This window comes from Etheostoma spectabile, chromosome 18 (genome assembly GCF_008692095.1).
Source record: "Etheostoma spectabile isolate EspeVRDwgs_2016 chromosome 18, UIUC_Espe_1.0, whole genome shotgun sequence".
In the NCBI taxonomy this organism is placed as follows: domain Eukaryota; kingdom Metazoa; phylum Chordata; class Actinopteri; order Perciformes; family Percidae; genus Etheostoma; species Etheostoma spectabile.
The window spans coordinates 4,152,192-4,177,240 of NC_045750.1; the positions used below are offsets into that span (position 1 = coordinate 4,152,192).

General features: G+C 39.9%; 1 protein-coding gene across 8 annotated transcripts in view; it reads right to left on the reverse strand.

The window, feature by feature from the left end:
- The window catches only part of col12a1b (collagen, type XII, alpha 1b), a 142,205-nt gene that overhangs the window by 31,423 nt on the left and 85,733 nt on the right, over positions 1-25,049 (reverse strand). For all 8 annotated transcript variants that reach the window (XM_032543774.1, XM_032543766.1, XM_032543769.1 and 5 more), the window contains 13 exons: positions 24,822-24,951; positions 20,083-20,225; positions 16,273-16,402; positions 15,549-15,691; positions 12,610-12,739; positions 9,910-10,029; positions 9,076-9,222; positions 8,768-8,884; positions 4,587-4,739; positions 3,631-3,705; positions 2,523-2,662; positions 1,129-1,252; positions 782-925 (listed from right to left, as the gene is read on the reverse strand). In XM_032543774.1, coding sequence (XP_032399665.1) covers positions 782-925; positions 1,129-1,252; positions 2,523-2,662; positions 3,631-3,705; positions 4,587-4,739; positions 8,768-8,884; positions 9,076-9,222; positions 9,910-10,029; positions 12,610-12,739; positions 15,549-15,691; positions 16,273-16,402; positions 20,083-20,225; positions 24,822-24,951 — 1,696 coding nt within the window. The remainder of the gene's footprint in view (positions 1-781; positions 926-1,128; positions 1,253-2,522; positions 2,663-3,630; positions 3,706-4,586; positions 4,740-8,767; positions 8,885-9,075; positions 9,223-9,909; positions 10,030-12,609; positions 12,740-15,548; positions 15,692-16,272; positions 16,403-20,082; positions 20,226-24,821; positions 24,952-25,049) is intronic.

Below are 25,049 nucleotides of genomic sequence, written 5' to 3' on the forward strand. Positions count from 1 at the left end.
CTGCCTCCAGTTGCACCTAATTCTGTGAAATTATCCCAGAGCGGAAAAAGGGAAACTATCCACACACATCTGAACCAGGGTATTTTCAGTAATGTGGTATTCAGATTGGTACAAGCTGTTTCTCTTCAGTGTGTTAACAGAATTTACTGTCCAACAAATAGTTGAAACGGGATCAGTAGATGCTAAAAGTTCACACTGCACTGACCAAACTTCAGTGGTCATGGGGAATACAGTACTACAGTCATCAGAAACTGGTAGAAATTAGACGATAACTGAATACTCTAATAGCTTTTTAACATTTTCTTTGAGTTTGGACTTTGATTTCCTTTTAGTCTAGTTTTGGTTAGTTTCCAAAGTGTGTCTAGTTTCAGTTTAGTCTCAGTTTTTCAGATTTTTTTTATTTTTTATTTATATAGTTTTTAAATTTCTTTTCTTTTCTTTTTTTTATTGAAGGAATTGCACAATACAAGTTATATATGTCAAACAATACATTTCCCTTCAGTTTTTCTTTTAGTTTTTTCAATTTCTGTGGTTCATGACTCGACTGGAATTCGTGGTGTCCCCTGCTTTTCAGTCGTGAAATATTATAGCTAAGAAACTAAAACATCTGCGTTCATTTGTATTTCATCTTTAGTCGTTTTTCAAGCTCACAATATAGTTTCAGTTTAGTTTTTCTTGAAGGTTTTAGTTTTTGTATACCGTAGTTTCAGTTTACTAAAAAAAGCTTTTCAGTTTTAGATTTTGGTTTCCTATAATAACCCCCATCCTTGTGGGCCGTTACCTGCGTGCTGCAGCTTGGCAGCGTTCTTCTTCACCTCATCCTGAGAGCGTCCGTCAGTGATTGCTACGACCACTTTGGGAACGTTTCTCCTCATTCCATTTTCGACCGAAAAGGCCTTCTCGTAGGTGTGTTTCAGCGCCGCTCCTGCTCAACAGAGGAAAACTGTATCAGCGAAACGTCTGTCTGTCTGTCTGTCTGTCTGTCTGTCTGTCTGTCTGTCTGTCTGTCTGTCTGTCTGTCTGTCTGTCTGTCTGTCTGTCTCACTGTTTGTCTCACTGTCTGTCTGTTTAACTGTCTGTCTCTCTGTCTGTCTTTGTGACTGATGGATTGTGTGTCCGAGATCTAACCTGTCTTGGTGTTTCCTCCTCGGTAAGGGATGAGTTTAAGTGCAGCCATGGCAACGCCTTTGTCTTGATAAGCGTTCAGCCTGAACTCTGTCTTTGCTTCGTCGCTGTACTGCACAAATGACACCTGTTTGGAAAGTCACATCACTGACATTAGTAGGAAATCAGGAACAGTGTCGGAAGATATATACAAGAGCCCCGAATAACAGTTTTACCATAAAATAAAGCATATGACAACCTTAATATTAGTGCCTTGATTTAAAGTAAAACACACATGTGGCTACTCTACTCTACTATCAGTTCAGTTACAAGAGCATGGTTGTATAATGCAAGAAAAAGACAATCATGTGAAGTTAAGTTTGATTTTACGCAAGTGTCACTGCTGAAAATTGAATATACTGGAGAACTAAATTAATATTGATAAATATATCTGATAAGCTTTTTAAATTGTTTCATGGCATTATAAATCAAAAACCTTCCAGCTTTGTTTTTTTCTGGATTGGTGAACAAAGTCGCAACTCGGAAAACAGGTTAAAAATATTTCTTATTTAGCAGCAATATTATAGACTGTATAGCAATGTTTCTTTAGCCTGATGGACAGATGAGTTTTATGGAAGTATTTTTGAACAACTTTCTGTCTGTCAGAAAGACCGTCGATAAGGAAAAAACTACTTATAGACTAAATATATAAACACAATGTAGTATAAATACAGATTTAAAAACCAAAGGTTTCAAGCAGTGTAAACATGTAGGAAGTTGTCCCACTGAAATTGTTTGGATGTCAATCAGACATCTGCCATGGTTTTTATTTTCATCATGTCTCCCTGCCTGAGGATTTTCAAAACATTTGAATCAACTCTCAGACCTTTGTACTAATTAGACATTTTATTTCATTAAAATGTTGTTCTTACTTTTATTTATTTTTAGTATTTTCTTCTCTATTTGTCTGTACTTACTTTCCCCTCTGGAGACTGATTCCTGTTTTGCTATAAAAGGACTTCCATTTAACTTGCACATCTTGGTCTCAATCTACAAGTCACTCTGTCTGGAACAGTTTAAAAGTAGAAAGTCATCTACTCATCTGGTCATCACACAGCTGCAGGACTCAGTTGAAAAACCTTTAATTAACCTTTGAATAACTTGTTTTCCCCTTATTCAACTCTCTTTTGTTGTTTCTTGTTTTGCTATTAGTCTAGTAGTCTGATGCTTATGATTCAACTTTATGATTTAATCTTTTTTATATGTGTGTGAGCCCCCATGGCTTCCCCTTCCTTTCCTGGACACATCCACTGATCTTTATTACTGTAGGTTTTAATTGTGAAAATAAAAACAAAACTTGTGTATATTGTATTGTTTGTCAGAGAGCTACCCTGTCTTGCTATTGAATGAATACCAACCTGCATTCCTGAGGGTCCGATGACATCGAAGGCAGCCACCATGCCGGAGACAAAGTGCACGACTTTGGTGAAGCTCTCCTCGCCGATACTCCAGGAGCCGTCGATGAGGAACACCACATCTGCTTTGGCACCTCTGCAAACTGAGGCAAGAAAAACAAGTCAACGTGGAGCTTTAAAGTCCGCCGACCAGGCCGCAGGGCACCATCACAATCACCAGCAGGGAATAGGGCATCACACACTGAAATGAGTCAGATCCAGAAAGAGTCGGCGCTCAAGGCATCGCCCGGGCCAAATCACCAGGGTTTCACACAAAGAGGTTTTTGGGAGAGCGGCTAGGTCGGACCTGCTGTTTCTGAATGTGGCATGAGTCCTGGGAAGATGTTTTAATGTCTTTTACAAACAGCAGCAAACCTTTTACTAAATCGGATCTGTAAAGATTCAATTGAAATTTGATATATCATCCACAATGAATTAGAAAAGCGACTAACGGTTATTTTCATTAGAGCTGCAAAGACGAATTGATTAGTTGTAAGCTGTTAAATTAATCATTAACTCTTTTGATAATCGATAAATCGGTTTGAGTCATTTGTTATGGAAAAGTCAATATTCATTGATTCCATCTTGTTATATGTGAATATTTTTCTAGTGTCTTCTGTTCCCTGTGACGTGTGACGTAAACTTAATATCTTTTGAGCTGTGGAAAAACAAGACATTTGTGGACGTCATCTTGGTCGGTGGGAAACACTGATCCACATTTTTCACCGCTTTCTGACATTTTATAGGCCAAACAACTTATATATTGATCCAGAAAATGATCAACAGAGAAATCAACACTGAAAAGTATCCTCACTTTAGCCAAAATGTTGAAACTGGAACATTTTGGTTGCCTAAAAATGTCATTAGTTCAGTGTTTGGTAACACCTGGTCAACCAAAGCTGGCTAGCATGTACGGTAGCACAGAGAGCTGGTTTTAAATCTGCAGACTGTAACGGGAAGTCTGCAGATTTCCAAACAGCTCTGTGTTCCCCTACATGCAGATGAAAGGCGGCATTACCTGGAGATCCGTGTTTACCCACCCAAAGGATTCTGGATGCCTTTAGACACTAACCTGCCCATCCTGGGGGGATGGTGGGTGGAGCGGTTGGGGCTGGGGGGAGCGTTGGAACTGGAGTTGGCTTCACCACTGTGAGAAAGACAAAACACGTCACAAACTGCCATCAACATATTTGTAATAAATACAGAACAGTAAACACGGTGAAGTCATTGTTTTGGATCGCTGAAGTAACATGTTGTAAATCAAGTGTTTGGATAACGCAGAGTGTTTGAATCTCAGACACTTTACAGTTCACATTCTGACCGGACGTGGAGCACGTCACTACATACATGTTTTTCGTTTACAAATTTAAGGCGAGGAGCATTCCACAGGCTTGTCTTTGTGTTTTTTTCCATTGCGGATGTGAAGGCTACACAAGCATATCATTGCAGTCTGGCAGCATCTGAAAACGTTTAACCATTATATGTGTCGTATAATATCTGCACTAAACAATTCAGCCTCTTTTTTATGTTAAACAGCTACTTTGCTTATATTTGTTTGTGTATATAATGTTTATTTCATATTAATGTTTAATATGTTTGTTCATGTATGCACCAACCACCAAGGCAAATTTCAAAGTGTTACATACTTGGTTTTAAATTATTTTCTGATTCTGATCTCAAATATGTCCAGTGTCCAAGGAAAAAAAAAAAATCTGCAATTTGGGTTTGCATTTTTATATTAAAACATGGACATGTCTAGTTGTTTCAGGAGCTGTGTAAACTACATTCACTTCACCCATTGAGTTTTAAGTGAAGTAATTGATCAAGTAGACCTAATGAGTGTGATGACAGAAAACACAGCACCAGCAAGTTGTGTCAAATTTCAGATTTGCAAACTGTGACTTATCCTACAATTCAGCAGACGTGTCTTTAGCTAAAAACAGTTCTTTTAAAGGTTCCTTGAGAAAGATCTGTAGAAAAGATTAAAAACCTTCATTCTGAAGAGTTACATCCAAATGCCACACTTACATGTTCTCTCTTTTGTGCTGACTCCTGGACCCTCCAGGTTTGGGGTCTGAACGAAGACCGTGGCGTGGTACAGAGCATCAGGAGAGAGTCCATCAAAGCAGTACTGAGGCAGACCGGCGGGGATGGTGATCTCGTGTTGTCCTCTACTGGAGGCTGCAGGAGAAAGGGAAGATTTGTATTCCACCAATCATCAGCATCAGATCTAACATATATATGTATACATCAAAGTCAGATTAACTGGATTATTCTGAATGAAATTTCACTCTATGCTAAATAATTATTTTCTATATCACCCCTCAGAAATGGAGATTTGTCAAGTAAACCCTCTTAAATGAAGTCAAAGACGGTTCATTGGAAAGATCCTTCACTCTCTTGTCTTTTGTTCGACTGTTATCTCAACCTTTGAGAGTGGTAAGTCTTGCCAGAGTCAGAAACCTTCTTTAAACAAGCAATGTTAATAATTTTGGCGGGATAAAACAGGCCCCCAGAAGGGCGCTCGGATTTAAAGCCAATTTGAAGAGATGTCTGTAAATCAGTGGATACGTTTTTTTTGAGCGTTTGACTCGTTTCACTATCAGAATCTGATAGACCATAAGGTACAATAACATTGGGAAAGGCTAGAAGAGCCGCACGATTAAATCATTAAATCCCCATTCAAAATAGCGGAGTGCTTAACGTGGAAGTAGCCGGCTCGGCCGGCGGAAGTTTCAAGTGCGACTGCTCTATGGGTCAAACAGTGTGGAAGCACCTCTGATCATCCGGGTAGTTTTATACATGGCAGTTGAATTTCTCTGGCTTCAAGCACCACTGAGCATCTCTGTCAACGCTGTATCCAGGTTTTATACATTTATGGGATAAACAAACATTTCACCCCCTCTGTTTAATTACTGCAGCGACAGTATATCCTTATCCTACATTAAGAGGCAGAATGTGCATTAAAACACCTCGGTGGATAGTTTTTTGCTTATTAAAACATTTTCATGGAACTCATTGATCACATTGAAGACACTCAAAGGAAAGCATGTCTGTCTGTACGGTAACTGTAGCCTCTAAGTAACAGAGGCCAGGACACTGCGAGGCAGAAAAGCTCCAGAGTTCGTACTGGATGGCTGAAAATTCACAGTTCCAGCCTTGTAAACCACACCCAGTGGGTTTTATACCATTTTTCAGCTCTGAATCATCATGAAAGATTAATCTAAGTGCTGAAAACTACTCCGATAATTATTCATTGTAGGTATCTCCAGGGGTATGATAGCATTAACGATAATTACATTATTATGTATTATTATGACTCAAAGATTACTTCCCCAGGTGCTTACACTTCTGACTTTTAAGAATAACAGGCCCGCTGGAATATAATGTTGGCAACTTCAGGCTGACGAAAAAGATTTTTATTTTACAGCATATTTCTGTTTCTGTGGTCCATTAAAGTCTATATATTTCAGTTTTTTTAAATAAAAACTTGGTTTGTTAAACAAATCTGGCATCTTTAGAGTTACTTATAAAACCTTTGAAAGGGGCCTTTAAGTTGAAGCTCTTAATTGCTTTTCTTGTTAATTATTTTCAATTTATCTCATCTTTGCTGCAAATCATTTTCCTATCTTATGTTTTAAAAACAGCTTGACGAATAAAGTTAAAATAAAACTACTGGTGACAACAGTTGTGTCTGTTCCAAGTCACCATGAGTGAAGAGAAAGACTATGTTAGAGCCTTTGGGCGTGCGTTCATGTTTGTAGTTCTGTCAGTGTTGCTGTATTTTTCTATTATGTTGCTAACGCAGGAAAATAAAATGCCGCTTAAACTGTGACGAACAAAGCCCAGAAACTGACCTTTCCACTGAAATGTTTGCATGTATGTACGTCTGGGCAGTGATTCATTGATAATAAGGTTTCCTATTTACACTGCACGTTCTAGAAAGCACAAACAAACAAAGCGTGTTTATTGCAGAGGCAGCTGCCGTGGTTGATGATTGCTGCTTTTCAGTGTTTTGGGCGCGACAACTCTTAAGTTAGAAGGATTCCATCGTTCTCTGTCAAATGGCAGAATCCAGCATCTCCGGTGATGTAATATTTTCAGAATGAGCTCAGTAATATCAACAAGTTTTGATTGAAGTCACCTAATACAAATTGTTCTGGGAAAACACACATGCCTCTCGCTCAGATCTACTCCAAAACAGTGGCCCTCATTTATCAAGACAGCAGACACACGCAGATTTGTTCAAGACTGATGTGGACAAAATATAACCACTGAAATATTTCAGCTGGATATTTGAATTCTTTAAAACTGGCAGCCACATCTTGTTCTTCTAACTAGCTTTCATGGCTTTTTCATATGGAAGCCCATTTCTGCCAACGTGATGAAAAAAAGATCCTGTAAATCATTATGTGAAACTGGAAGTAATAAGTTAGTATCTTTTAATCTCAAAATAATGCAAAACTTATTTTAAGATATTTAAGTCAATATTTTGAATTACTAAGTCATTAATGTCAGATACTAACTCATTATTTTAAAATACTAAGTCATTATTTTGAGATAATATCTCATTATTTTGAGGTATCTTATTATATACTGTTTATTTTTTTAAGTTTTTTTTTACAATGACTTAAAGGATCTTTTTTGTTCAATCACAATACTTTTTTTATCCTATTCTCCTCTCTTAATGGTGGAAATGGGCTTCCATACTTTTGAAATATGAAGAAAATATGAGCGGAAAAGACCCGTAGCCTCACAGTTTTTCCGCTTCTCACGACCGACTCAGAACCATTGTTTGCGTTTCCACTTGAGAAGAAACAGTTGACTGATTTAATGACCTAAAAGCACCGTGTGCTGCCTTTCACTGGGACGGATTCTCAGGCAGAGGATTTCTGATCTTCTGGTAGTGGTTACAGCTATCATCTGTCTCACGCTAGCAGACCCATATTTGTTCTGGCAACCCGTCATAGCAGCTTAAATGGCTAATGACTACCATATAGATATTTAAATATTGGATGCTCCCTCCTCAGGTTTTCCTTTCTCTTTAACTGCTAGCCCGTGTCCATGTGTGAATACATACCAGATGAATTCAAAGACCCTTCAGTTATTGAAAAGGATGTAATCTTAGCAGACAGAAACCCAATTAAAGCTTGGTGGTCGGACGCTTTCAATCTCCGCCAGAGCTTTCTGCATTCTGCTTCGAGTAATAATCACAAGGAGGAGGTCGAAAGATAAACAGTCCCCGAGAGGAAAAAAAAGTCTAGACGCGATCCCAACAGTCAACATAGCTAAATGCTGTGAAGGATCTGCAAGCAACCACTATAGCAACCCCAGCCACAGGGGTGACCTCATCTGGAGATATGCCTTCAAAACATCTGCTGGGAGTCTTATTGCACACATTACTGCATGCATCACCTCAAACAAGTCACCTCCGATCAGGATCTGAGTGTTAAAGTGGACCACACCATCGCCATCAGGTGCACACATGACTCTAAAGCAGCTGTAGCAGGTAGTAGTATCAGTAGGGTCATAGCAACGCGTTCTTTTATCTCGTTTATTATGAAATGCTTTGTGAGATTTGGTAATGAGAACAAAGTCTGTTGTGGCTGTGCAGGTTTTCTTTCCTGTAACTTATTGAAAGTGGAATAAAAGCACCGTTAAATAGAAAGTAATCAGCCACAATTTTGATAATTATTTACCTCCTTAAAAGTCTTTAAGAAATAAAAATGCAAAAATATATATATATATAAATATATATATAGTTCTCAAAAGTGAGGATTTGCTCACTGTAAAGAGTCTGTTAATTGATAATATCATATAGAAATCAATGGAAATCAATGGCTGGAACTGTGAAAAAATCTATTAAAAACAAGTAAAAAATATTAGTATATAGTATCTCCCCTAAACTATCAAACCAGTGTATAAATTTAGTAAACTTAGTAAAGTTACTTAATAAAGCAGCAAAAACTAGACTACCAGACCTCGAAAGAAAAGAAAGAAAAAAGCAACAGAAAACTAATCTGAATGGTAAGAAGCAAGTGGCAAGTTTGGCAATAAACAATTTAACTTAAAAACAAATCCTCTGGCTTTTTATTGTTGCTGGTCACAAGGTTGAGCCAAATTCTTTGGTTGTGGCAGTTAAAAGGCATTAACAAATGGTCCTAAAACAACAGCGTGTATGGGATGTAGTGTAAATGGAGGAGACTTACGGTCGGCAGGGTTGAGTTTGATGCGGTACGACGTGGCCGCTCTGTGAGCGGTCCATTTGATGCAGAACTTGTCGTGGTCGACATTGAAAGTTTCAATGTTGGTCACGTTCAGGTAGACTGCAGAGGACAGAAATTCCCAATTCAACCAATCAAACGTATCCAAAAGGCAGGCTTGTGGAGTAACAAAATACATGGAACGCTGTTTTGTAATTAGGAAATAAATAAAACATAACTGTTTTCTGTTAAAGTGACAGGAGAAACATTTATCAATAGAAGGATTTTTTTCTCCACACAGTTACTGTACGTACGTGTTGTTCCCTGTCCTGGGAGCGGGGCACTCATGCCGCTGGTGTACTGAGCCACCACTTTAAGATCGTAGGTGGTTCCAGGTAGCAGGTTGTGCAGAGTGTATGAGGTCACATCCCCCACAAAGAAATCAATGGTCTGGTCTGTGCCTGGAAAGACAACAGATTAAATAATAATAAAGAGGGATTAGATTGTGCAAGACTGAATCATGAATAATTACCGTCACTGAAGTGCAGAACAATCACAACTAGCTGGGAAGCATTTAGCAGTTTGGGACAGAAGCCAAGTTCAACATCAATCCGTTCAAGAACAAATTTTTTAACAATCTGAGTGAAACAATCCCACTTTAAGGTCTATTTATTAGCATTTTCCTGAGTAGGATGCGGTCTTTAACCTCAGACTTTGAGCCAACACAGAGGAGAAAGGTATGGAGGACATCCTAAGAGCTACTGAACTTGCTTGTCAACAGATCCATCTGCAACTGAGAAAATGCAAACCTCTGATGAACGGGAGAACGGGAGTGATAATAGTGAACAAGATAAGAAGGTAGAAACAAGATAAGATAATGAACACTCAAAAAGGTATTGCACAACAAGTTAAATGCATGTAACAAGGTGTTATGTTGCATTAGCAGCATGCTAACATGTTACAATGAAAAAATCTGCTGATAGTTCATCAACATACACAACCAACATATGCTTTGCTTGAAAAGGTAAACAGCCAAAAAGGTTGGAACCTGTGCCTCAAATCCTTAATTCACCTTCATCCTAATCTTTAAACAGCCGAGAGCAGTGAGATGTGTTCGTAGACTGTGTGGATGTGACATATAGTCTCACCTGCAGGAGTGTACATGAGTTTGTATCCCTGTACCGGAGCAGCCACCGGGTCCCAGGCCACCCTGAATCTGGTGTACCACTCATCTGAGACACGGAGGTTCCTGGGACTCAACAGGCCAACTGCGACAGAGAGGAGACACGTGTGAAACACGCAGGCCGAGGAAACAACACGGGTGCATCTCTATTTCCACATTACGTGAGTTACAGAGAACTAAAATTAATCTTGAGATGTTTAAGGAGTTCTACCTGTCAGAAGTAAAACTATATTTTTCTTGCAATCAGTGGAAGTGGTTAAAATCTGTTGCCTGTTGATGTAGTGTCACTTGTTTTTTTTCATAGGATTTCAATTTAATGTCTTTTTTTATTTACATTAATATCACTTCATTTCAGAAAACAGGAGTTATATTATATAAAAAGTTATTGTCTGAAACTCATCAACATCACCAAAATATCAAAGACCTAGTCTGTGGCAGCTGACGCATTTTAAAGCTATGGTTTCAATAATTGTGCACATCTTTTAAAGTTTAACTTCAGTGTGGTTGACACAGCACATAGGGGCAGAAAACTGTCAAACAGCCGAAAAACTTTGTAAAACTCATTACATTTAATCAAAAAACAAATAACTGGCATCTGGCTAGTGTCAAATTACTGTCACACTAATAATCTTGTTAAAATCCGTGACATTTTCTTAGCTTTTAAAAAAATCAAACATAAAAACTGAACACTAAACCACTTCCAGGATGAACATTTCTACCTCCTAAGTATTGAATCACTGCTAATTCATGTCCCTCTGTTAATAAAATCCATTATATTTAATACAAGTGTTTATATTTGGGTCTTTGAGCGAGCCTGCCAGCCGGCCGCTGAGTTCTGACTTGGAGCGACACCTGAAAGTGCCTGGCACACTTTCTTCTAGTCTGTATTGTTTGTTTTACTAATGCCACTGCTCCCACAGTTTGGCTCATGTGAGATCCCAGTGGTCGGATCCCCTCACACTAACACGTGTTGGCACTGTCGACTAATGTATGTCTGCAGCACCGCTGGCCCGTAGAGCTGTGAGCTGTCGGTGTGTTTCACTTAAATGTTGCATCAGCAGAAGGGGGATCAGCGAGAGCGAGCCGTGACACAACGTTCGCAGGTTCAACTCCTGCAGCAGACTGTGACCGCAGCAATACAAACTGAGAAGACTAACTTCTAACTACTTTCAATCTTATAGAAACATTTTGAAAAGCAGACTGGAGAGGAGTTTCTCTCTGACACTTTTAGGATAAAATTCTTTCCTCTTAAAAGTTTGAAAGTTGTGCTCTGAAGTGAAGAGGTGAGAATTTCCCTTCTTGCTCACAAAGCTGTTCGTTTCCTACACCCCACAGATCAAATTAAATTCAATTCCATGTTATTTATAGTATTAAATCAAAACAAAAGTTATCTTGAGACACTATACAGATAGAGTAGGTCTAGACCACACTTTATAATTTACAAAGGCCCAACAATTCCAGTAATTCCTCCAAGAGCAAGCATTTAGTGCGATAGTGGCGAGGAAAAACTCCCTTTTAGGGAGAAACCTCGGACCGATCCAGGCTCTTGGTAGACGGTGTCTGACGGTGCCGGTTGGGGGTGTGATGAACACTAGCAATAACAGTCACAATAAAGATAATCAAAGCCGCTCCCTACTGCTTTCCTCAATATCACTCATCTCTCTCTCCACAAAAGAATAAAAACTGAGTTGTATTTTTCAGATGAACCTTCATGCCCAGAGCTCTCCCAGGAGAGGGAGGGCGGGCAGCGATCATCTGCCTGTTCTGTGCTGCAGTAACACAGAGACGGGCTCTTGCAGGCTTCGAAGTTGTGGTGTGAGTGATGCCGGAGGGGGAGGATAAGGCGATGCTCCAAGATTTCAAAACTTTGCGTTCTATTTAAAATCCTCCCGCTTGCTCACATGACTCTACTTCTGTGATGCCCAATCACCTCCTCATAGCTCCAAAGCTCCACTGGAAGTAGTCTGTTTGTAATTGGCAGTGCTACAGATTGATGGTGGAGAAGTGGATTTTGCTGCAGGAGCAGATCAAGATGTTTCTCTTGATATCTTGTGATTTTTTTTATTTTGCAGTGACTTTAGGTCACTTAAAATTGATGGAGGCCACAACAGTAAAGGTCCAACTAAAGGGGATTTTTTTCTGTTTGACTGGAAGCTAGTTAAACCTTTTATGCTCCCCAACATTAGTACACAGTATGGCGCCTTCGTTGTGTTGCTGTAAGGCTGGAATCTGTAACTTGTAACACATTATCACCTTCTCCAGGAGCTTGTTAAAGACCAAAGACTGCAGACGTGTTGAAAAACCTGCTGTGTATTTAAATCAGCCGCTGCAAAACTAGTGAAGGCTCGTCTCCATAAGAGTCTTTCTTCTCTTTCAAACAAAACAAAAACTTCACTTTTAAATCTCTAACAAAGTGTCAACACAGCCTTTTTTCTCCTCTTTTAAGCACTAAACCACAGTGATTATGTGCTGGGTCTCAGATTACATCTACTCTACTAGATTTTATTTTCAACATAGATTTCTCCCCGATCTACTAGCAGAACTAATTTCCACATTAACACGTCTGACAACGCATCACATGACCATTTGCATGCATTGGGAGCAGAGCTTCTTCTGTCGTTTCTGAAAATCCTGAATCTGTGCTACTAATCTGCGGCTGCCTCACCTGTACGTCCATTTCCATTGAGGGAGCCCCCGGGACCCTCGGCGTAGATGGCCTCCACAGTGATGTTGTATGGGGTGTCGGGGAAGAGATTCTGCAACATGGCGTTGTTTCTGTTCCCTGGAACCACAGTCTGAGGATCAAAACACCAAAGAGTCAGAGGTTTCAAACAATGAAGCAACAATGAGTGTTTTTACATCCAGAGAATCTGAGTAACAGGGAGGTTGTTTCTAAAAAGATGTTGTGATGCAGGTAGTGGTAGGCAGGGCTGTTCATTTAGACTCATTTAGCACCTGGGCTATGTGCTCCCTGCCATTTCTCCTTTCATGGTTTGTACATCCTTGCCTTCTGTCCTTGCATCTAAGTCCCTCCCAACTGAGATGCAAATGGAAGAGGCGAAGACGAGGAATTTGACAAAATGAGACATCCATGCTTCTGAGCCATTGTTAAATTAAAAATGACATACATTCCAGCTCTTTTATACGTCAAGGTGGCTGAAAAGACTTCTACAAATGATTCACCTGTACATCCTCACTCATAGCTCCTCTGGCAAGCCTCCTCTCTCATGGAGATGCATTTTAGGAATAGAGACATCCTTAAAGTATGAGTGCTGAGATTCATTTCCGGGTCACAGGCAGGAAGACGGGGGAGAGACAAGAAATAGGGTACGTCCCATAGCATTTAAAATGCCTCCTCAAAGCCTACACTTGCCCCCCTTCCTCCCATCGTAGTCCCTCCCACCATGGAGGACCGGGAGAGACGCAAGGAAATCATCGGACAAGAGAGGCAACAAGCAAATGTGTTTTTAGAGGGATGAGACGTCCTTTCCTCGAAAGCGTCACATGAATTCTTCAGCTGTTTGGTCGGAGTTAGCAACTCCTTCAGCTGCACGGCTTCCAGGAAGGCTGCTGTCGTGTATCCTCGGCTATCTCCTCGATGATCCCACCTCGCTCCTCTGGGCTAAAATAAGAGCTTTGAGCTGGCCTTCACCGAGGAGGGACAGAACAACTTCTGGTTAAGCCGAGGACCGAGGAGTCAAGGAGCTATCAAGTAAGGGTGATGAGATTCAGCCATAGAGACATGAGAAGAGCCCTTAGACCTCGTGGAGAGGTCCTCATGTGTTACGTTTGTTTTCTTACTAACCTTCTACTGACATCTACTTCTCATCTCTTTTGCAATTTGTTTTTGTTAATTTAATTTTTTCAAAGACCAGTTCATTTAGGTACTTTTTTTGGTGTTTCTTGGTCAAATGGCAAATAGAGGGCTTTTAGATTTTAACCAGCAAAAAAACTAAATAAAGTCAGTACAAGAGAGTGACTCACACACATCTGTCCTTAAGACATTTTAGTGTGCAAGAACTCTTTACTTCTTATCTGGGTCCCCTCGTACTTTGCACACTGGTTAAACATTGCTATGAGTTCATACCCCATTCAGCCAAGACATGTATTCAAATCTACATGTATTGCATAAATTCCTCTAAACATCCCCTTTTAGTTATTTATGGTAACTATAAAGGGAAGGCATTAGACTGTAATGTGTCTACATTTTGAGAGAGTTGTAGGTGTTATGAAATGTTGAATCTATTGACTTGCTTTCTGTTTTATGAATATATTTGAAACCTGATGTTTTTATAACTGGCTTGTTTTGAGAAACAAATTGTAACTTGAAAAGTGCTCTATAAATAAAGATTATTATTGTTAATATTACATTTATTATTTTACCTTCTAGGCCTTAAAAACTGTTTTCCATTCCTTTAGCAGATTAATCTCTAAATGACAGGAAGGAATTGTTTTCCGTCCTGAAGCAGAAAATTGCTGTTGAATTGGCTTTTGGAAGCTGTGTACAAAACACAAATCTATATTAGCCACAGATGCTAAATTGTAATAATTGCATGCATTTATTAATGGTTAGAAGTTCCCCACGTCAGTCCCTGTCTGGAGAAATCCTCTCATCTCTGTCCCTCAGCTGCAGTTGATGACTCATACAGAACAGGTGTTTCGCTAACAAGTGGAGGGGGAGCACAGCTGGGCCGTCTCCGCCCTTCCCCGCCAGTCCAACTCGTTAGTTATAACTATTAATATCGTCATTACGGCCCAAATTGCAGTCGCGTTTGTTTAACAGGGCCTGTAATTAGTCTCACTAATCGGTGATTTATAACCTGAGCGGGCCAAGGGAATCCTGAGATATGACTTCATCGCATACTTTGCATGAAACATCACGGTGAGAGGTGGATGGCGAGAGTGTATGAAGAGTTTATCCAAAATAAAATAAAAATGTCATAACCTGAAATTAATCTCTCATCATTGCTTAAACGTAGAGGCCAGAGTTTATGGAATAATAATTTTGTATTTTCTTTGTCTTAACAAACGGTCTGTCTCAATATCTGCTTCTTAAAGGTGCACCATGAGCTCCTGCGTGGTCACTTCTGTTGACGTTCCGAGTAAATTCCAAGAAAAACAGAGCAAGCTCGCCCCTCCCCCCATGTTTCCGTAACTGTCATGAAAGTCACCTTTTCTCACAGTAATCTTCCATGTCAGAGGTTCAGTCATGTTTAAAGGTGGAAAGTTGGCTTCTTAGAACATTAAACAAGAGGTGGTCAGATGTAATGTGATAAAGTAGACCAACAGCCTATATGTGCTTTGTCTAATTATTTTATGCATGTCTTATTAGATCATGCAAAACTTTTTTCTTTTTGGCCATTTTTTTTCTGCACTCTTGCCTAAACTCTAAGTTGTTGTCCATTATCCCATCCCTTTTCAGTCCCTCTGTTTTATGATTTGTACATGTCTGGAGACGGCAAGTTTTAAATAAAAATCAACACATTTAAAAAAAAAAGTAGAAAAGAACTTGAACGGTTAGTTAGTTAGTTGGTGTTATTGTGTAACTTTATCGTGGTGTTTTAAAGCTTTAGTTAGATCAGATCCACCAAAGTCAATACTTACAAACTCAGTGATGGGGTCGCCGGTCATGGGAGCATAGGCGATCCTGTACTGGCTCACGGGACCCTCTGCGTGGTCCCAGCCGATGGTGAGGGTGCTGGTGGTGGCATCAAACACACGCATGTTCCTGGGACCGGCGCGAGGCACTGCAGCACACACACATCAAGTTACCTTGTGCAACAACTGTACACACTTAATGTGTACAGAGCAGACAGCAAAACCATATCAAAACATCAGCTGGAAAGACACAACTGGATAAATGAGACCCGGATTTAACTGCATGAGTTGTGTTAGAGTTTGTAAACGGAAGATGTAATGCAGTTTTGCTTTTGTAAATGTGGCCATCGATTACTTCAGTTCCTCAAGACTTTTCTCCATTTTTGGATTCTGCGTTGGCAGTGGAGGCATGCGACAAAAACAACGTTTTCCTTATAAATTCAAGGCAACACTCAGAGTAATTCATATACAATCAATACACATATACAATGTGCAACTTTAGGATAAAGTAGGCTTTTTTGGTCCTGTTTTGTCTATGTAGTAGTTGTTTGTTTTATGACTACCTCCAAAAGAAATTAAATAGTTTTGACATAACACAGAATTATAAACCGCCTCTCATAAAAAGAGATGTTTTCTTAGGCATTCATCCATATGGGTCAATGTGGATGTTTACGATGGCCAGCATGGTCACTTGGTCATACACAGTGTCAGCAAGTGAGATTGTACTCACGTGTTCTGCCTTTGTCTTTGACTGCTGATCCCTCTCCGTCGGCGTACAGAGCCGTGACACTGACCGAATAAGGAGTATCTGGGATCAGGTTGTCCAGGAAGGCATTGTGGATATTTCCTGAAACCAGGACCTTTGTGGAGAAGAAACCCAAGGTTCAAAAGAATATACAGACGTCATCATCGTGACAGCCACAACGGGAAGGCTTTGCCTATTCTAATCAGCCTCTTCATGCATTACATAAAGATCTGGCAGTGGTAATGTACATAATGACCTCACTGCTCATCCCATTCTGCTGCCAGAGTTTTTTCTGAAACACTAACAAAGGCCTGGGAGGTTAGACGGCAAACATATCATTCATTCAGTAAGTGGACTAACGGATAAACAGTTTGTGCTAGGAAGCGGCTGGAGAGTTCGGGGTCTGTCAGCGAGTTAGAGCAGGTTCAGACATGTAGCTCAACGTGTTTTCCAACAGCAGGGATAACTGCAGATTGCCTCTTGTCACTGGGATTATCACAGCATTCGTCCTTGTTTGTTGGATATGAAAATCGGAGCTGTTATGGGAAATATGTTATCATGGGAAACATATCGGCTGAACTCGAGTCCACCCTCATCCACAGCTTTTGTTTTGGTTAAAGCGAATATGTCAGAGGGTTTTGGACCCAAAGCTTTTGGCACACCCCACCATGAAATGGGTTTCTCAGTGATGATGGTGTTGAGTCGAGATCCCACAAATGGAAGCATATATACGCCTGCTGGAATGGTCTCAAATCCCTCCAGTTAACTCCACAGTAATGCGAATGGATCGTCTGTTGTCCTTTTTAAACATGATGAATGACGTTAGGACTGGAGGTCTTTAGTCATTTCCTAAAGGCAGAGTTGTTTTGAGGGTTGAGATGTAGCTCACTGATTGAGGTAAATCTCAGTGAATAAATGGAGCCAAAGAATCTCAGTTCTTCTGGGTAATTAATGGGCTTTAACGAGGTATTGTGTTGACTGTGTCAAAGTCGTCTTTAATGATCCACTGAGAAGGTATTCATGTCTTTGTAAGTACAAACATTTTGAAAGCTCTAAGATCCTATCAAAAAGAAAAGTATTTTCACTGATGACTTTTTGTTTTCTAAGCTTTCCTAATTCACACAGTTTGTTTTAAAACAGAACAAGTTGTTCTCTATTAATATTGTCAGTCACGTAGCAATAGTGTACTTACAAGTTATGTAAACCACTCAAATGTCGTGCATATTGTGAACTTGACTTCCCGGGAAAATACAATATCATTTGATGTCAGCATAATAATAAAATATGAGGATTGTATTATAAAGTATATAGTGCTTTGCTGGTACCTTTGAAATGTTATCTAATCCTGATAAGGTTAGCTAGTTGGCCTAGATGACACGTTATTAAAAATCCCACCACGCATAGCAGCCCGATTAGTTGAGGTTAGGCATGACCTCCAGTGGTTAAGGTCAGAACAGCCCACTGGTCAGGGGATAGGACCTGAACAAATGTGGTTCTGGTACCTTGCACGAGTATTAACGCCTACCCAATTCTAGGGCTTGAATGTTACACAGGGTTTCCACATAGTTATATCCATAAAGTGCTGAACCTTCTATTCTGGCATCTCTTTTGTTGGCTGAGCCCACTTAAGTTTAACTCAACCAACAATACCAACCTAGAATTGTCTCTTCAAAGCAGCAATGTCTCTTAGAAGTGAAGTAAAGTAAAGTAATTTCACTGTTGATTAATATGCTCAAGCAGCTTCTACATGTGTAATGTAAAATGAGGCCAGTTTGAACTGAGTTGTCATCAAGAGTTTATTCTTTATATTCTTGAGCTCATCTTTGTGTCTTCTCTGTGTCTCTGTCAAACCAACTTCCTCTCAGACAAAAACAGTGTCTGAGTGGTCAGTATGGAGGAGTATGAACTGTACAGTAATCATCATCTAAGCAGATCCTTATCATCAAATTGGCCCAATTACATTACAGCCGTATGGCTCCAAAACATCCACCATAAGAGCTTGCACTGATGTCAGTCACAGATGTGTACGCTGTGCAATACTTCCAAACTTCAGTCATTGAGTTCAGACTCTTTCTGGGGAAATAAAGCCCCCTTTTGTCTTCACGCGATCCAGATATTTGCACTGGTGCATGAAATCAGTGCTGATGGAGAAATACAAAAAGCTGACAAGTCAGGATTCCCATTTTTAAAGGCATCACTCTAATAACTGCTGCTCAAACATCTGTGCAACATCAACGCAAACACTTAGTGAAACTTAGTAACAGGAACGGCCAAAACAGACAATTTTAGTTTACATGAAATATGCTGACCCAGTGAAAGGTTTGACCGTGCGTTGCACTGAATTAATCAGATGGGGAGAAGAGATGGATAGCTGTACATTTTGGAAAAAATAATCCAGGGGTGGGAAAAAGTCCTACAAGTTTCAACTATAGTCTTAAGTCAGGTCCAACTAGTCCTGATCCAAGAACAATGTTAAAGCCAAAATGTCCCAAGTCAAGAACAAAGTCAAGAACAAAATGTTCAAGAACCAAGTCCCGACTAAAACATCCCAAGTCAAGAAATAAAAGTCATACAAGTCCCAAGTCAGGTACAACAAGTCACAATTCAAGTACCAAGTCAAGGACAGTATCAAGAACAAAGTCAAGACCAAAATGTCCCAGGTCAAGAACAAAGTCGAGACCAAAAAGTCCAAGAACCAAGTCAAGACTAAAACATCCCAAGTCAAGTCATACAAGTCCCAAGTCAGGTACAACAAGTCCCAATTTAAGTACCAAGTCAAGAGACAAACCCACCTTCACCTTCTGCTCCAGTACGTGCTATCAGATGGATCTGAAGTGATTGGCTGCTATCAGATTGATTTAAAGTATATCTATTTTCTGTGAAATGAAGAATTCATTTGCTGCACACTTTAACTTGGGGAAGACATTAAGTCAAAAGGCTAAAGTCCAGGTGAAGTCATGAGTTATAAGTCTTTTTTTTTTGCCAAATCTAAAGTGACTGGACCCCTAGCTCAAGTCTTACTTGAGTCCAAACCTCTGCTAAAATCCATCTAATTTATATCACTGGAAATTGAATATCTTTGGGTTTTGGACTGTTTGGACAAAACGAGCCATCTGAAGATGTCACTTTGTGCTCAGGGACATTTATAATGTTTTTGGTATTTTATAGACTAAATAAACAATTGAATAGTAGATTTTGTTATTTAAAGATAATGAATGATAGCTGATAATGAAAATGATAATAATACAAACGTGAAAATAATCATTAGACGCAGCCCTATCTGTCATGATATCTTCTTTATCTTAAAACAAGCAAGACAAGAACTGCTTGGGGGATGAGATAATTGTATTATATGTAATGTATTTCCTCTTTGTTTTGGAGGGAAACAGTTGATCGCAAGGAAGGATTGTGTAAAAGGTGCACTGTGCCTTCTTCTGTGTGTAGTGTACTTTTCTGTATGTTGTCATCTAGACCAATGTTTTGCCGTTTTGTTTGGCTGTTAAAAAAAAAAAAATTATCACAAAACATTTCCTGGAGATACTGTACATCACATCAAACAAGGGTAAACCAGCAGCCTTTGCAGGTTGATTTGCAATTAAAAAAGATTATCTATTCTCACTAGCAAATATTTTAAAGTAAAATAACATGCCAAAGTTTCTTATTTTGTGGTCTTTAAATTTGTAGCAGTAATCCTTTGAGAGCAGGGAACTCAGCGGAAGCCACCTCTTCCTGCCCTTGAGGCAAGTTCTGCCGCTAATGACAGTTTGTGTTGTAACAGCCTGCAAAGTTACTCACCGACTCAGAGGGTCTCGCTCCATCCAGGGTGGAATACGTCACCCTGTACTGCTGAACCTGGCCTGATGCGGGCTCCCAGCGCACGTTCAGGCTGTTGGGGCTGGGGTTGTACACCTGGATGTTCCTGGGTGGCGTGCGTGGGACTGTGAGGTCACAAAGGTTAAGAGAAAGTGAATTGAGGGTGGGGGAGTGTTGACTTTCTTCACTTAGCAACCAAACATCAAAATGAAGGGTTTCTTCCAAGTGCGTCCCATTTAAGGACCCAGAAAATGACGGCTAATGCCGATGGATTTACAAACACAAGTGATTACATTCCTGAAAATGTCCCTGTTAGTAAGTTGTGCTAAACAAAAACTTTTTTTATTTTAAATTAGTTTTCCAGTTGCATTTTTAAAAAGCTACAGAACCAATGTGAAACCAAATAATTCAAACTCTTGTACTTTTACCCATGTGAACTTTTTAGTTAATTCAAAAGAAGAAAAAAATCAGTTACTGTCTGTTGTGCACAGTTAAAGTTTAGGATTAAAACAAGCTGACTTTTTGTCGGAATAACTTACAAAACGTCTGGTTTTTATCAAGAAAAAAAAACATTTAATGGAAGAATAAATTGTATTTGCAGTGGGAGACAATGCATCACAGTCAACCTCGGGGTTGAACTCAAATGCTGAGTGCAGCAGAAGTCTACTGCAAGAGAGTCATTTTATAGTGTCTGAAGGTGTAGAGAGAAGTAGCACAGTTTGGGGTTTATGCAAAAGCCCTTGAGTTCCATTTTAAACCAAACCAGATGTGCATATCCCCATGGTATTTGGAGCCTTACCTAATAAAATAAAACTAGATGCAGTAGGTAGATTTAAAATTCCTAATGTATAACCACAGTGAAGAAATTGCCATTTAATACCTTTGAAATACAGAGGGCACAGTCTGTCAGACTGTTTTACTTCTATCATCCAAGGATAAAATTAACTTCTATCCTTCATAGAGATTAGGTAATCTTGTTCTAATTTAGCGTTATTAATCGTTTTATTGCAGTAAGCACAAATTCTCACCACATATTAAAACACTGTTTTTGTCCAGACAAATTGTGACAAATTCATCATGTGACGGAAACGTGAAAACTGGACGGAGTTACTGGTAATAAACGATCATTAACATCACACACAGGTTCATATTTATTGAGAGACGGACTCCCAAAGAGGGCAGTCATGTCACGGCTGTGATGGAGATGTCACCTAGCCTGCCAACAGACAGACATCACTGGTTCATCTCTCGCTGCGGCCAAAACATGTGGCTCTTAACAAGTTCTATTCATTAGTCCTCAATGTCATTTTGTATAAGTTAAGCTTTCATCAAACCAATAAAAACCTTTTCAAATAAATAAATGACAAATCGGCATTTAGCATGAGCAGTGATCATTTCTGCGGGCATTCAAACCCGGAAAAAACACTGCTTTCAAAACACGCAAGGGTTTTACTGTGGTGTGTTAGTGGCAGACAAAGAGAAAATGTCCTCAGAATTGCTCTTCAGATCTCTGCAGGGTAAATCCAGACAGCTAGCTAGACTATCTGTCCAATCAAAGTTTTCTTCAGCTTTTCCGGGTGCTTAGAGCCGCCCAAGACGATTGTGATTGGTTTAAAGAAATGGCAATAAACCAGAACACACTTTCCTCCATTCCCATATTCTATGTGGAGTAGTCAGACCCTCCTCCATCGTGCTTTGGAGGTGGGTCTGGCAAAGTGAGACTTCTTCAGTTGATACCTTAACATGTATTGAGTAACGATACCGGGCCCAGCGGTGGTTTTCATTTTGATAAAAGATTTTACTTAACTTTAACATGAACCCAAACGTAACGCCAGGCCCAACCATTTATCTCTGCAACGGCTAATGATAACCTACTGTAACTCAAGCCCTAACCCAACCACAAAGGGCATTGGTAACTATTTCCTAAAGGGACATAGAATAAATCCATGAGGTTGAAGGTTTAACAGAACCCAAACAACTGCACAATTATCATGTTTCTTAACATGGCTAACCCATCGGCTACCACAGTGGGAGGCCAGATGAGTCCACTGTGATCTCTCTGAAAGGAATAAGGGGAATGAGTTCTTAACATCTCTGAGAAATAAAGTGAAGGAACACAGCACCACTGAGCCCTAAAACATTTTGTAATAAAGCCCCAAAAATTCTAATTGAGTATAAACTGTCCACAAATTTCCTCAAAACTGACTTACAAACAAAGACATTAAATCTGGATGATTTGTTGATGAAGCCTCCTCATTATCCTGAGAAATGAAAATATTCAGGCTTATGTTTTTATCCGGCTGGAGCACTCTGTGGAATCACAGTCTTGCCTCACCCGCAGCTTGCCACTTACTTAACCCCAGGATGCATTTCTGCTGACTGAGCATGGCACGCCATCTGGGCAGAAACAGAACCAACACAAACGGGACATCAAACCACCCAGACGACTCAACCCTCCAAAACACAGAACGTTAGTTTAAAAGTTCCACATCATCTCTGCTTTATTATCTGCCATCAATCACTTTGAAAGTCTGAGCATGGCACGCCGTCTGGGCAGAAACAAAACCAACACACACAACGGGACATCAAACCACCCAGACAACTCAACCCTCCAAAACATGGAACGTTACCCCATCCGGACTCTTAACTGTAGTTTAAAAGTTCCACATTATCTCTGCTTTATTATCTGCCATCAATCACTTTGAAAGTCTTGAGCTTCTTTTTTTGTTCCATTGCCTCATCCTGAGGTTTTAAGACTTTTGGTTATTTAGGTGTTTTGGCTCATTACAGTATTTTTTCCACTGAGGGTTCACCTGGAAGATACGGTTTGACTATAAAGATGTTTGTGCTGTCAAACTTTGCAAAAAGATTTAAAAAAATAAATAAATTCTGAAGATAGTGAGTGGCTTTAGTCCAGGATAATCAGATTTAGGTTCACTTCAGGAAAGCACATAGACATAAAGTTTAAACATTTATTTCCATAAAAGGAATGACTGCTAAGTTTCTCTTCTGTCCTGTACTGCTGGCCACTGGCAGCTGCTCCATAATACTGTGACCTTTGACCTGTATCTCACCGCAGGAGGAGATGGTTAAAAAGGAAGTTCAGCAGAGGGCCACTCTCATGGCTGTCATTTTAAAAACCAATATGAGCAAACGCCGGTGTCAAAAATACAAATGTTAAAGATGCTAAACGTGGGTTTAAACATCCACTTCTTTCATTTTAACTGTGTTAGACAGCCAAAAACTGTCCCAAATATACAGCAAAAAAAGATACTTCTCTGGATTAACAGTTGAAAAGGTGTGAATCATATTATATTTAAGGACTGGAGGTTGACATCTTTAAGTTACAAATGTTTTCTTTGAAGAAAACAGTGAGTGTGTACTGGTCCATCCATTACAGGGGGAGACTGTTGCATTAAGAAAGTGTTGCATTATGGGTTGTTTTTAGCCTTAATGTTGGTATAATAGCAAGGTAAAAGGGAATTTAAAAGTTGCTGTTTATAGTGCATCTTTAACACCTAATTTCCACCAGTTGCGGAATGGCTGCAGATCAGCTCTGGAACAGCGGCAGAGTCATTAGGTTTCCATTAAAGTCAATGTCACATTCATTTCCGGGTTGACACTCCACCAATCAGATTGGTCATTTAAATCTGACTGCCGGCAATGCCCGCCTTACGACGGCCCGGAACAGACTCGAGTCAGCGACCTCGCCAGACGGCGGCCGGTTATCGGGTTAGTGTGTCAGGGCCTTCAGATGCTGAACCTGGTTTTGTAGCTCGGCTTCTCCCATTTTTAACTGCCTCAAATGAGTTTCTGGATTTTTTTTTAACTTTTATTTATTCAGGGTAGATTCACTGAGAGGAAGACCCTTTTTTGTAGGAACGCCCTGATCACATTCACACAGTTCCACATTCCTACCTGGAAGCTGCCCAGTACAACCACAGTCTGACCTGCTTTACAACAGCAAATTATTTCCCCCACTATTTTTTTTCTTTAGTTAAATAACAAGAGTTTCTAATTTGTGCCCTGATGAGTGAAAATGTCTTGACTGCAGAAATGGGCCACGGACCAAATTATCTGTCAACTGCAAAGAAGCAGGTTTCACAGAATATATCAAAGAAACCCTTTTAAAGAACTGAGAAGAGCCTGTGATCATGTGACTAATATACAGGATGAGGAATTAGCTGCACTTGAACACACATTTGGAAAAGCCAAACAAATGTGGGATTTACCTTCCACTTTGATGGAAGTATTTCATGTTTCACTTTTACGAGAGAAAACATTTCAAAGATGAATACTGAGAATGTATTTCCCCAAAGGACTATTCTGATTAAATGTTTTTTATTTTTTGTTTTGTATCGAGTGGGTTGCTTTATAATCAGGAGAAGAAGGTGTTTTAATGCTGCTACAATAGGGAGTTTCTTACTGTCCATCTAAATGTAGTAAGCCCAGTTTAACCCCCAGGAGTTTTATGATGCTTCTGTAAATGTTTGCTGTGAGCGTCCAATGGGTGCACAGCCTGTTCAGATCCAGAAATCTGAGGCCCAAGATTTTTTTTGGAGGGCGTCTTCCATTCTTCCATTCCTAGTTGTGTCACTTCTGTCATAACTGTCACCAAAATCTAAATTGGTGTCTTCATCTGCGGCGGGAAAGCAGTTCCATCTGTTGTCAGATATCCACTGAGGTCTAATCAGACAGTGGGAGGAGAGTGGAGGACTTACGTGTCTTCCCGTTGTCAGACTGGCGCAGACCTTCTCCCTCTGGGTAAACTGGGACCACGGTCACCGTGTAGGCAGTGTCCGACAGCAGGTTTCTCAGTATGGTGTTGGTGGTGCCGCCTGAAACCTGCTCCTGCTCACACACACACACACACACACACACACACACACACACACACACACACACACACACACACCACACACACACACACACACACACACACATTGTAT